General features: G+C 37.7%; 1 protein-coding gene and 2 non-coding genes across 10 annotated transcripts in view; all 3 read left to right on the top strand.

The window, feature by feature from the left end:
* The window catches only part of LOC125253239 (collagen alpha-1(XXIII) chain), a 123,550-nt gene extending 118,932 nt beyond the window's left edge, over nucleotides 1-4,618 (top strand). For 6 of the 8 annotated variants that reach the window (XM_048167141.1, XM_048167139.1, XM_048167147.1 and 3 more), the window contains 13 exons: nucleotides 47-91; nucleotides 201-245; nucleotides 1,359-1,448; nucleotides 1,549-1,602; nucleotides 1,693-1,749; nucleotides 1,832-1,858; nucleotides 1,959-2,027; nucleotides 2,124-2,186; nucleotides 2,280-2,306; nucleotides 2,384-2,437; nucleotides 2,593-2,679; nucleotides 3,521-3,559; nucleotides 4,167-4,618. In XM_048167141.1, coding sequence (XP_048023098.1) covers nucleotides 47-91; nucleotides 201-245; nucleotides 1,359-1,448; nucleotides 1,549-1,602; nucleotides 1,693-1,749; nucleotides 1,832-1,858; nucleotides 1,959-2,027; nucleotides 2,124-2,186; nucleotides 2,280-2,306; nucleotides 2,384-2,437; nucleotides 2,593-2,679; nucleotides 3,521-3,559; nucleotides 4,167-4,217 — 708 coding nt within the window. In that variant the 3' untranslated portion in view covers nucleotides 4,218-4,618. Of the gene's footprint in view, nucleotides 1-46; nucleotides 92-200; nucleotides 246-1,358; nucleotides 1,449-1,548; nucleotides 1,603-1,692; nucleotides 1,750-1,831; nucleotides 1,859-1,958; nucleotides 2,028-2,123; nucleotides 2,187-2,279; nucleotides 2,307-2,383; nucleotides 2,438-2,592; nucleotides 2,680-3,520; nucleotides 3,560-3,699 lie in introns of all 8 variants that reach the window. The other 2 variants (XM_048167142.1, XM_048167144.1) reach the window with 2 other exon arrangements.
* Nucleotides 4,619-13,095: 8,477 nt separating this feature from the next.
* On the top strand, nucleotides 13,096-13,168 carry trnav-cac. Its single transcript has one exon. It is a non-coding gene; the product is annotated as a tRNA-Val (tRNA).
* Nucleotides 13,169-13,673: 505 nt separating this feature from the next.
* On the top strand, nucleotides 13,674-13,746 carry trnav-aac. Its single transcript has one exon. It is a non-coding gene; the product is annotated as a tRNA-Val (tRNA).
* Nucleotides 13,747-14,037: the final 291 nt, after the last annotated feature.

Here is a 14,037-nt window from a genome sequence, read left to right as displayed (position 1 = left end):
CTGTTACCTCCAGCTTTTTGTATTAATATTTTCTTCTTACCAATAGGGGCCTCCAGGCCCTCCAGGACCCCCTGGAGAGCAAGGGCCAAAAGTGAGTGATACTTTTTCATCGAATTGCATTGTCACACAGTGGTTTCCATTGCTGGAAAGTAATAACATTCATGTGAAATGTTTTTTTTTTGTTTGTTTGTTTTAAACAGGGAGAAATGGGCTCACATGGAGCGCCAGGACCTGAAGGAAAGCAGGTTGGTTTATACACAGTCTGATTATACTTAAGCCGGGTGCACACTGTACAATTTATAATAGTACTTTACAACTGTTGCTTGTCAGACTGTACGAACATGATCCTCGCTGTAAGCCATGTCACACTTTGGGATCTCAGTTGTCAATAATGTCAGACTGTACGACAGTCAAGACGTGTTAAAAACAGATGCACGCAAGAAGACTCGTCCGGAGTTTTACATCAATCCGTGACATGTTTGGTGACTGTGAGCTGCTTTACATGTGGAATTGACATGGTGGATAGCAAACAAAAACAATCTCTAGTGTTAATTTTGATGATGGCTTCTCTTGAAAAGAATACTGGGGAAAAAAGAGAAAGTGGTTTGGCGCGTCTATTGATTTTTGATTTGACGGTTGTGGTAGGAGAAGTCACACTACAGGACTGTGCGTCAAATCTTCTTACAGTGCCAGAATTTCATCTGAGGTCAAATTTAAACGTAATGGTCATTAATCAGCTGTCAAACTAACAATCAAAGGGCCTTATCTGTGCATATGCACACTTTGTAAATGAGGCCCTTTGATCGTTAGTCAAATCCACGCCAACGCTCATATTTACAAAAACGGTCTTTGACATGGAAAATTGCTTAGCGCCACGTCAGGGTCTGAGCAGACGTACACACTTTTCCTTGTCAGTGTACTGCAGGTTTTTGGAAATCTAAGCTATTCTTGCAGCTCGCTATTATAAATTAAAGGATTTGGATTTTTTAAGCGTAAATGACATTATAAGGCGGATAACTGAAATAATTCAGCTGCGCACAAGTTCAAGATAATTTGCAATTTATAGGTTTCACATCTGAACGAGAGGACGTGCGTTTTCTGTGCATACATTCATTCTATGAATCACATGTACGCACAGTTGAGAAATGTTTATAAGATCGAAAGAAGAGCCGTTTCTATACAACATTTTATAAATGAGGCCCAAAGACTTCAGGTTTTAGCTTAGGATCCGAGGAATCTTTTAGGATTCACAAAGTTTGTCTCAGACAGCCAAATCGTGGCTGGAATCGTACATGTGATTTACAACCAGCTTTAGTCAAACAATTATACTGCATTATATAGTGTGACATCTCATCCAGGGCCATAAGGGAGAGAGAGGTGATGCAGGAGAGCCTGGAGCAGCAGGAGCAAAAGGGGAAAAGGGGGATATTGGGCTCACAGGGCCTTCGGTGAGTATTTACAACATATAGAATATGATGCTTACTGATGTTTGCAAGGATTATGCAAGGATTTTGTTGTTGTATCATGTTTTACATTGTCATGTTTTAGGGGGCAGCAGGGCAAAAAGGAGATAAAGGAGACTCTAGGCTTGAGGACAATTTGGTGAGTTTAATGCACACTCTACATATTACAATATGAAGAACCTAATCCAGATGTGTCTTAACTGAACTGACCTTGATAACTTTCTTGTAGGACCAGATTATCTCTTTGCCTGGCCCACCAGGGCCTCCTGGACCCCCTGGGCCTGCTGTAAGGAATATAGTTTACTAATAGTTCAGAAGCTTTTTGTTAAGGAAAGATAAGACGACTAACCAATTTTTTTTTTTTCCAGGGCTATCATGGATTACCTGGACTCAAGGTGAGACTGTGAAGTTCTGCTGAAAAGGAATGACCCTTTCTAGTGCATTTTGTGGTCATGGGAAGTGAAATGTTTAACATAAATGTATAATGCAACATAGGGAGAGCCTGGTGAGGCAGTTAAAGGAGAAAAGGGGGACGCTGGGGAGAGAGGTCCAGCTGGGCAACGGGTAAGTTTTGTTACAAAACCAATATGCAGAAACCACTCCAAGACTTGTATAGATGTGAAAAGACTGGACAGATACAATTCTTCTTCTTGTGCTTAGGGTCTTCAAGGCTTTCCAGGGTCTAATGGCTTGGTAGGCCTGCCAGGTGCAAAAGGTGAAAAGGTCAGTGTTTTGTACACCTTAAAAAGACAAGACAAATAACACTTTCAAGCCATGAGAATGTTGTTTCTTCTCTCATTGTGTTTTGTTTTCAAGGGAAAACAAGGCGAACCAGGATTAGATGTAAGTGATTTTTGTGCTATTTGTTAAACACTTGACTATATGATGTCATTTTACTGAACATGGCTTTCCTTCGACAGGGTTTCCCAGGGCTTCAAGGAGAAAAGGGGGACAGAGGAGACAGGGGGGAGAAGGTTAAAGAAATACTTTATTTTCAATAATTACTGTTTGATTGTGGATAATACTGTATATATGGCATATTGTTATAAAATCAAAAAAGTCTGTTCAAGTACTATGTGATAAGCAGCAATTGCATGCTTTATTCAAAATATTTTTTTTTCTTTTGCAGGGTGAGAGAGGCTCAATAGGAAAGAAAGGTCTGAAAGGGCAGAAGGGAGAGCAGGGACCTCCAGGACTTGATCAGCCTTGTCCTGTGGTATGTCATAAAACCATGTGTATGTTGTTTGGAAAAATAAATGCAATGTTCTTTTCTGTCCCTTTTATGCAAGTGAATGGCAAATTCAGCTCTGTGTGCATGAGTTTACTACAGCTAAGATTTGACATGAATGGGTTTCACTGACAGGACACCAATGGGGTTAGAGAACATGGTGGGGAGGCAAGGGCTCCATCAGATGCCCCCTGCCCTTTGGTACAGTATTTTTATCTTGTGATTGCGCTCACACCATTTGATGTTTCCATCCTGGTGCTGTGGGTTCCCCTGTCCGCAACCATGAGATCTGATTCAGGCTTGGCATAGACCAGAGCTTCTGAACTACTTTATCACAAGTGTTCTTTTAATCTCTAAATTTGCAAAGCAAAGTTTTGCCCCATACACAACAGAATTCTAACCAGGGACAAAACTGCACGTTTTCTAACATCATGGAAGTTATCATCTTTCAACATCTAGTTGGTGCCAAAGAAGCATCATTTTTAACCAGACACTGATTGTGTAAGAGGATATTCTAATTGGTTCATGGGCAACTAGTTGACCATCCTAACTCCTGCATAAGTGTTCATATCAAATCTATGCCTTGCCCTGTGAAAATATAGATCACATGAGAGAAATAACTGAGCTGTGGTGATGATGTGAGCATGATGTGTGCTGAGTTTCACATTCAGATTTACCGCCCAAGTTGTTCCTTAGTGGGTTAGCATGCTTCCTTTAGTCTCATATAATCATTGGTGGCAGGCTTCATATGTGATTTCTTATTCCTTCCCATCCCATCAGTAAGAACTTTTAAACAAATCATTGATTTTCTTCTCTTCTTTATTGACAGGGGCGAGATGGATTGCCCATACCAGGATGCTGGCATAAGGTATAATTATAAGTGTCATGTGTGGAAACTATGAGTCCTGCTAGTTTTCCCAACATCCTTGCCATAAAAATGAGGACATTGCATTATGACTGCTTCTTGTGTGTGTCTCCTAACAGTTTTCTCCTATTGCTTTCTTGCAGTAATGACTAACCTGGAGCATGGAAATTTGTACATATTGATATATATTTTGCAAGTAACATTTGCTTTTTTCTTCCAATTTTTTTGTAATCTCTTATTTAATAAATTGGATTTTCATACAGGAGCCCCTGCAAAAATAATGTCTGTATCGCTGCATTAACAAAAGAGGGGGTCTCCACTGCCACAATAACAAGTGTAGAAAAGCAATGAAGAGAGCATCATAGGTGCTGAGACTGTACTGATATTGAGAAGAGACATGAACTCAATGCTTGCGGATGCACAGAGAATGCTGCTGATGTCCTTAAGGAGAGAATGGGTCTTATACCAATATAACCCTGAACTTTCTAACAGACTGACCAATGCGTCTGCATATATGACTTCAAATGATGTTCTTCACTGACTGTCTTACTTTTCTGGGTGCCATTTGAACCAACCCCATCCATTCTTCATTAAATATTTGCTTTGAAAGGACGAGGCTTCAGGGCAGGGCGGCAAGGCCAAGCACCCGTCTCAGCCCTAAAGGACACTGAATGGGCTGCATGGAGTGAGAATGCATTGCCAAAGTTCAACTGGATGTTTCAAATGAAAGGGCTCGCCTGTACTACAGGGAGGAATGTGATGTGGACATTGCACTGGAAGTGTACTGGTGTACATATGGACAAATCTGTACTCAGGAAACTTTTTTCACTTGCTCAATAGGAAACAGCATACTATCTTTTGTTCTGTTGCTCTCTAAAATACCCCAGTGGAGTGGTGGTAAAAAGTATAACTGATATCATGTAAAAGTTGTTTTAAGTCTGTCCGTTTATAAGAATCCTCACTGAATAAAACTACTTTTGGTCTTTTATTCAATGATCATTCTTCCCCAATGAACATTATATGAAGTTTGTGTAAATAAAATTGATAATTTTTACTTTTAAAGGCTTGTATGACTTATTGTGTGAATAACTTTGTACTGTGCATTGTTTTATGATCAACTGTTTTTCCCTCATTCCGTTTTGTTCAAATTTTATTAAAAAAATAAATAAAAAGTCTATTTCGAGAAGAAAAAAAAAAATTAGAGGGAGACCGAGGATGGTTGTAACATTTTTGACATTTCTGTTACAATTCACCCCATAGTCTGGGTCAGTTGTAACATCCTTGAGGCGAGATGTGACATTATGATATAAAATGCTTTTTATTCAACAAAACTGAATAAAATGAGCAAATGTGCACCAGCTTTAACAATTGAACACTGTGTGTCACATTAGCATCATAATAATACAACTGAATAACATGCGTGCGTTTTTAATATTTCCCCCATCTATCCATCTTTGTTTCACATTGGCACCACTATAAATTAATAATGTTCTCCTAACTTTATCCTATATTATCCCTAATACTCTTTAGTCTGCTTACCTCACGTGGACACAGTCCATAAAATGCATCAGCTGCCCTCGTCAGATATTCTGGTACTGGGTGTTTGGTTTTCAACACACGCTACAAGCAGTAGATCAGGGGTCATCAACTATATTTGTCCAAGGGCCAGAATTTTTCTCTGCAGACACTGTAAGGGCCAGATACTCGTAATATAAAATAAAATTCGAATTGTATCCTAATATGTTATTATTTGATATACTAATTCTAATTCCAAATGTATTTTATTTTTTACATATTACCTGTACTGCAGCAAGCCACCAGGGGGCGATAGCGATATTTTAGGCTTCATATTTGTGAGGCTGTCAAGCTGTCCATCACTGTCACGCAATTGTGCGCTAATCCCAGGCAAGGAAAATTTTGACATTTGTGAAAAAATGAGCACGTGAAACAATAAAAGATGTTCAATGAGAGAACGCGTTTATGGTCATTCTTGACTGAAGGCAGGCTATGGCACAAGCTACTTTTCAGAAGGGTTTTTTTCCCGTTAGATTTAAAAATAAACAAATATGGAACGGACCCGAATATTCAAATATTCGTTCGGTGGGTTGGTATTCGATTTGAAAATTTGACATTCGAATATTTTTTTATTTTTATTTTTTGCACACCTGGGATCCCCCGCGAAACGATTCTCATTCCCCCTTGAATAAGGCCGGCGACACACTGGCTGCGTGAGCGTCTCAGCTGCGTGGCGTGTCCGTTTTTATTTCGGCTCCCATATTTAACAGGTTGGAGTTTGCACACTGAGACACGCGTCTCAGGCGCGCTCGAGCCACGCGGAAAACGCGTGCATGCTAGAAATAGAACCGACGCGTGTTCCAGCAACGGGAGTGTTCAGAACAGCGGAGTTTGTATGGACCGAAGTGCATGTCTGAGCTTGTGTTTTGTTGCTTTGACACTGTGGAAAATACAATAATAGAAACAAAATGTATTAGCATTTTTACCCGTTATTATCAATCTAAATTAATCTCGTTTTTAATTTAACTTAATTTCGTTTTTCTTTACTTAAATTTCATTTTTCTTTATTTAAATTTTGTTTTTTCTTTATTTAAATTTCGTTTTTGTTTATATCAATTTCGTTTTTTCTTTATTTAAATTTCGTTTTTTCTTTATTTAAATTTCGTTTTTCTTTATTTAAATCTACCCTTACTGTGCCAATTTGTTAGTCAGAAAAATATTAGACTACCTTAAAAGTATTGCTTAATTTAACAGACCTGTGTGTGTGCGTTTTATATCACTAGTGCAGTGTCCGTTCTCGGAGCATAAGCCCTGCCCGCATGAGGTGCGCCGCTTCCCGCTCGCGCTGTTCTGACTGTAGTTTACTAAAAGTTTATTAATTCTGAATGTGTCGCGTCTCGCGTGTCCATCTATATTGCACCAAATGCGACACTGCACTGCCTTGTGAAGTCGATTGGATGAACGGTTCTCGAAATAATAAAAATGCAAACGGACATACAGACACAGATTCCTGCCTTTATTAGAGAGAAAAATATGTTCAGCCCCTCTCTCCGAAGAGTCGATGTTCATTACTACCGAAGCTTCGAAGCTCAAAAAATGGTATTCGGACCAGCCCTAAACTTTTTTCCTCTTACAAGGCTATTCCTGAATTCAGTATTATTCTGGGGGCCGGATGGAAATCTCTGGCGGGCCGGATTTGGCCCGCGGGCCGCCAGTTGACGTTGCATGCAGTAGATGATCACAACAGACTGGGCCATCTGACCAATCAGAAGAGTGTAGGCCCTTGGAAATGAGGGGTTTAGAGAGACAGAATCCTTTATCAAACATCTTTTAGATACTGTGAGAAAAAAGGTGATGTTAGAGTGTATATTATGAGACATTTTTTTTTACCTAGGATATAAACCTATTGTATGAGACCTCCAAAAAAATGTTGCACCCCAAACATACTTTACACAAGTACATCAATCCAAATATTTCTAGCTCCACAAGCTCAGTTTCACCTGTCCATGTGCTGCCAAATGTGTCAGACTTTGATGAGCACTTTATATTTTTTTACTTAGCTACCTTAATAACACGACATCTGAAACAAAAACACATCAAGCACAAACATTTGAAGGTAACTCTACTGCGCCCTTGAGTACTGAGGTGTGCTACTGCCACAGTAAAGCACATCAAGTCTTTTTAATGAGAATGCACACTTCTGATAAAGTTAAAGACCCCCTGTTTTAAAAATCAAGTCTTTAATGTTGTTTATATGTCTATGTGGTGTTTTTAATATGCTTTAAGAAAAAAACGTGCAAATTCATAAGTCAACACCAATGCTGAGTATTTTATGTTTAAAACTGCAGGGGAAAAAAGACGGTCTCAAACCCGTGGTTTGAAATCGCTGGTGTTTGTGACGTCACAGACTACCTTGTAACTAATCAAGACAACATGCCAGTGGGCTTCACCATATCATTAACCGTCAACCCTCATGAATTTCAGAAGCACCCTCAGTAGGTGCATTTGCATGAAGCATTGTAATCGGTTTAAAAGTCCAATCTGAATGAAAATGCTCCATGTAAACACCTCAAATCAGAATAAAAATGCCCAAATTGGTTAAATAAGCATATATATAGCCTAACTATTACGCACCTTTCGGACCATCACTGAGAGCAACGGTACCGCAGAACGAGTGTAGCTCTATCTCTAGACGTTATTAAATCTGAAAACTCCAAAAAGCAACGAATTTGTCATACATCCATTTAACACATGTTCACAGAGGAAATGGCTGATAAACAAGTATTTTTCTTAAAGCTGCTGTCTGTAACTTTTTTTGTTTTCAAAACTTACAAAAATTATATAAAGAGACTGTACAACATGAATCCATTTTCCAAACCGTGTTTTTGTCTTATCCTGAATCATTATGGTACACTTATAATAAGTGTTTATATTCGGACTATTTCAGACCCGACTGGTAGGACCCGCCGCAGAATATCACAGTAACTGCGTGACTCGCCATAGACATACATGGAGAAAAGTAGCTCCGGCTACAATGTTCTTCCAAGACACGTGCAGTTCTGTTTATTAACCGCTAGAGGGCCAAAAATCGTGGACTGCAGCTTTAAATATCCACTACACAAACAACAAATTGCTCATCACTACAGCAACAGTAGACTTTCTGAGCTGGCCTGAGCGAGTGGAGGCGGGGATCATTTGCATATTCATAGATCCGTGTATATTAAATGAGGCAAGGGTGTAGAGTTACATTCAAGCTATTTTAAGGCATGAAGATAATTTTTTCACTGGAAACAATGTTTAAATATGTCATTATGGTGATCAAAATGAGTTTTAAGTGACTACAGGGGGACTTTAAGCTATATAGCCAAATATTCTGGTTTGATTACTTGTGTTAAGGACTCTACACTTACATTTTTCTGATAAAAAAAAAAAAAAATTAAGAGCACAGTCAACAATTTAGGAGCACTTTCTGATCAATAACAGACACAATAATTTTCCCATTGCAGGGCGATATTTGCCCCTTTTAAACTAATTTCCACGGGCATTTTTACCATTATAAGAGCAATTTTTTTTCTAATTTTATTAAATGTATGCATCATATTTCATTAATTACTTAAATTAAAATAGAATTTGTTTTTAAATGTTAAACAAATTCAGTTAGAACAATAAGACCCAATCAGACTGTTACCTATCAAAATAAATAATAAAAAAAAAAAAAAAAATCAATCTTTCCACCGCAGAAGCTCCATCTGAAGTGGTATTATTTAGACACATTTACATAGACTGCTTAATGCAGCTCATTGGTAAATAATGTTCAGCGTATGAATCAGCGTATCAAATCATGATTCAGATCGCGTGTCAAACCGCCAAACTGCTGAAATCACGTGACTTTGACGCTCCGTTACTAATACTCCATTATGTGTAGCTACAAATCAAAAACACACAAGCAACTTTTACTGGTACATGCTCAGAAATATTATACCCCAGTTTCACAGACATAGCTTAAAGGGTTAGTTCACCCAAAAATGAAAATTCTGTCATTTATTACTCACCCTCATGTCGTTCCACACCCGTAAGACCTTCGTTCATCTTCGGAACACAAATTAAGATATTTGAGTTGAAATCCGATGGCTCCGTGAGGCTTTCATAGCCAGCAATGACATTTCCTCTCTCAAGATCCATAAAGGTACTAAAAACATATCTAAATCAGTTCATGTGAGTACAGTGGTTCAATTTCAATATTATAAAGCGACGAGAATATTTTTGGAGCGCCAAAAAAAACTAAATAACGACTTATTTAGTGATGGACGATTTCAAAACACTGCTTCAGGAAGCTTCGGAGCATAATGAATCAGTGTATCGAATCTGCTGTTCGAAGCGCCAAAGTCACGTGATTTCATCCGTTGGCAGTTTGACACGCGATCCGAATCATGATTCGATACACTGATTATGTAAATTATGTAGAACACAGCAGGCTAGCACTAATGTTAATGGCTAGCACTAGTGTTAATGTTAATGTCATTTCTCTTCAGAATGAATGAATTCTGAATGTGATTAAATACTAATAATTCTAGCAAATAATTAAGACAGATAATATGTACTCCATTCTAGCCTAGTTCTCAAATTGTCACAGACTATTTTACAAGCACTTCTCTCACCTCTCTTGCGTAAAGATAACCACCCTGTCGATACTCAGCAAGAGAATAAATATCGGAATTTGCCAATACCCTAGCATCATGTGTCCTTCCAGGCCACCCAACGTAAACATCTGTGAAACTATAAACAAACTGCAACAAATTTTGATTAGTAACCTAAATAATTAATTAACCAAAGGAAAGAAAACTGTCTGTATAGTTACTTGCCACATTTTGTGATCTACTACGCCTTGTAGGATTATTAAATGCCAGCCTTTGCGATTATGATAGTCTGCGGGGATTTCTCTCGGTGATATGATTGGGATGTGTGTACCGTCAATAGCACCCACGCAAAAAGGCACTCCACTCGACTGGCAAAACCAGATAATGTGCGCTCAAGTTCAGGGCCATGTGGAAGATGAATGTATTTTCTCAGCATTAATCGTTGAATTCCACGGCAAACTTCACGAATGAGTTTACACAATGTCGCCTCTCCGGTGCCGAACAATTCAGCCAGTCCTGTACTCACAAGGTGTAGCAAACCACCAAATGACAGCCGCAAGTCGTCTTCTGTAATCGATTGGCTTTCGCCAGTTTGTAACCTGCTTTTGTAGAGCTGGCTTAAGTTCATTAGCCAAGGATATAATAGTATCTCGACTCATCCTAAAATTCTTAACCCAGTCAGTATCACTGTAATTGTGTACCGTTACATTCCAAAAAACATCTCCTTGCGGACGACATTTCACCCACACATGACGGTCTGGTGACATCTGCTGTCTCCGTTGGAAAGCTAACGCTACTATCGATTTTCGTTTGTTGTGTCTGCGCCTGAGTGACTTCCTTGCTCTTTGAAACAAATTTCGGCCTCTTTTAATCGTGCGGCGATGTTCCCGATGCAGTAATTCATAATTTCTTTTAAGCGTTGTTTCCAATTGGAACATTTTTGTTAAGAAAAAGAAAAACACTGTCAATATCACAGAAGCTAACATTGTGACAAACCGTCCAGCGCACGATACACTGTAGCACGTGCAGGAAATTTAAATTTAATGGCATTACATTTAAAATGTCGTGTTTTTATTTATTTCGTGTTTTATGTTATTTGTTCTTTTTTATATTTGTTATTTAATTTTATAGCATTTGTTTTTGTTAAAACTAATTTTAAAATTGTAGTTATTTTTAAAAGGTATATGTTTCCCGCAATTTTATTTCCTGTGTAAATGCGTTTATGCCGCTTCAGAACAGCATTAAACGGTCTGTGTAAATGCACATTTTTGTGATTTTATGCCACCTCAGAGTTGGTTTCTGTGCCGCTTTTTCTGTGTAAAGATGCCTTTATATTCCATCAACCTCCAACTGTCAAATTCAAATCAAAACAAACTGAAGCCCATTAAACTCAATGAAGCTTCCATTCAATGTACAATTACTATTTAAACCAAGGATACGGAATACGGAAGTGAATTAAACTGCAATTCATCAACTGGCCGCTAGGGACAGGCTGCAGAAGTGAGCAGAATCTCATTGACCATCATGTTAAATTAGCCAAGTTTACAGCAGAAAAAAACATATTTACAGTCTGGTTCATATTGTGGTTTTGGTCTATACTGCGAATTTTGCCCTTCATGACAACTCTGAGGGGGGTGAATTTTTTTATAGCTCATCTGTTTAAATTATATTAAGCCTTAAAGTTCTGCATAATTAAGGGCGTGGTCACTTGAGTGACAGGTATGCCGCTGCTGTCTGTGAGCCGTCATGTTACCTCAGCAGCTCATTTCAGCCGCTGAATTTGGCATCTCAGTCGTATTTGTGCTTTTTTCTGTATTATTTTATACAATATATGGCTTGCTGCATACTCGAGACAGATGTCAGTCTGTGTACATGTGCTCGCATGCGGAACACACGTTGTTGGATCATCGTGGCATTGGCTAAAAGTTTTGTTCCTGAGATTTACTACAATGACAATACCAGGAGGATATACAACTCCGACAGCACTGCTTGGATATAACTAAAACTGCTGCACTATTTTGAAAAATTATACTTTGGATACGTGCTCATTAGTTTGAGAGAACATTTTAGAGATATACATCTGGTACATATATATATATATATATATATATATATATATATATATATATATATATATATATATATTTTACCCAAGTGCCACGGATTGGATTCATCTCGCGATCTCTATTTCATTATAAAGGTATGAATATTTGATTTGTGTTATTTGCACACCCCACACAAATTAATTAGCCTATTGGTGTTGGAGCATCTATAACGTTATCTTAAAAATCACCGTAGATTGACAGTAATCCTTTAGTACTTTCTAATGATATTGCTATCTTTATTAATATTTTAGATAGTATCTAAGATAGATAGCTAGGGCGGGCGTGGTTTCAGCAACAAGTCGCATGGGCTCCAACTTCGTCCCGCCTCTTTGCCCATTTTCAGTTATCCGTGAGTGACGTGCGGTCACGTGCAGCTAAGATGGCCGCGGCCTCATTTACGCGTCAAAACTGCTGTTCAGAACTCTATGGGTGACATCACGGACACTACGTCCATATTTTTTTACAGTCTATGATTTAAACTCAAACTCATAAACTAACAAACTAACTAATTAACTAACTATCTATCTAACTTTCTAACTAACTATTTAACTAACTTACTAACTATCTAACTTACTAACTATCTAACTGTCTATCTAACTTACTAACTAACTATCTATCTAACATACCAACTAACTGTCTATCTAACTTACTATCTAACTTACTATCTATCTAACCTACCAACTATCTAACTAACTTACTAACTATCTATCTACACACACTCATTCTCACATTTTAAAACTACTCCAAACTTTCTGGCTAGGCTTTTTCAAGCCAACTTAAAGTTTGTCTACGAACTTTACTCATTTAGTATTAATATTGAGCCATTGTACTCACATGAACTGATTTAAATATGTTTTTAGTACCTTTATGGATCTTGAGAGAGGAAATGTCATTGCTCCCTCACTGAGCCATCAGATTTCAACTAAAATATCTAATTTGTGTTCCGAAGATAAACGAAGGTCTTACGGGTGTGGAACGACATGAGGGTAAGTAATAAATGACAGAATTTTCATTTTTTGGGTGAACTAACCCTTTAAGCTAGTCCTAGGCTGAAATGCATGTTTGAGCTGTTCTATATCTTAAAATATGTCAGTGCCATTGTTTTGTCTCAAGATGCACACCAGTAATGTTTTTTTCTAGTGTATGTTTATAAAAGCTACTTAAATATCCTAATTGAACTAAGGCCTAATCCTGTGAAACTGGATTGTGTGAAATTGGGCCAGTGTTTTAGTCATTATCAGATATGAACATCAGATCATATGCAGACTCCAATACACATGTGGTTTCCGTAGTGTAGTGGTTATCACGTTCGCCTCACACGCGAAAGGTCCCCGGTTCGAAACCGGGCGGAAACAAATATTTACCTTTTTACTCTTTTAAAGAAAAGTGTTTAACCCAACATTTAGTTGTACTGCCTATCTTTACTGATATATTTAATAGTACTATACCAATTGATTCCAATGAAAAATGCTATGAAAATATTATTATAAAATGAGCACCCAACACATAATTGTCAGCAATTGGAATCAGATGGTGGACTAAGGGGTATAAAAAGAAGAACAACAAGTTTCATTTTGAGTGGAGTCAAAAAAAACAACAAAAAAAACCATGCACTATAAAAGAAGGAACAAGAATAAAGAAAATGTGCAGATCACAGCAGATATGCAACATCACTTACCAAGATGTAAACATAATTCATCAATAAAATATAGTATTAGACAGACAAATCATAGTTGATGATAGTTACTTTCTTGTGTTACGTTTTGATTAATGTACACTGTTATATAGGTTTGTTTTATGTAGTAAACACAGTAGAGTGCAGTTCAGAAAACCAAGATTACCCATAACCCCTTGCACAGCGTTTCCGTAGTGTAGTGGTTATCACGTTCGCCTAACACGCGAAAGGTCCCCGGTTCGAAACCGGGCGGAAACAACTTTTTTTCTTTTTTTTAAATTATCACTACTTTTATAAAACACTTACACTCAAAGTACAGTTAAATAAACGAGAAAAAAAAAACATTAAAACAAAAACAAACAAACAAACAAAAAAATCAGTTAAACAAACAAGTAATTACAGAAATACCTTGATACCCCTCCCACTAATTCCTAAAAGCAAAACACAACAGTAAAATTTCCTAAACATCAAGTTTTGTAATTAACTGTTGTTTTCTCTTTAAAAACAATAAACAAATAAAAAACGCACGCAAATACATTCATAGTTGGG

Source organism: Megalobrama amblycephala, linkage group LG18 (assembly GCF_018812025.1).
Source record: "Megalobrama amblycephala isolate DHTTF-2021 linkage group LG18, ASM1881202v1, whole genome shotgun sequence".
NCBI lineage: Eukaryota > Metazoa > Chordata > Actinopteri > Cypriniformes > Xenocyprididae > Megalobrama > Megalobrama amblycephala.
Note: the sequence above shows the minus strand (reverse complement) of the source record. Positions and strands in the feature narration are given on the sequence as shown.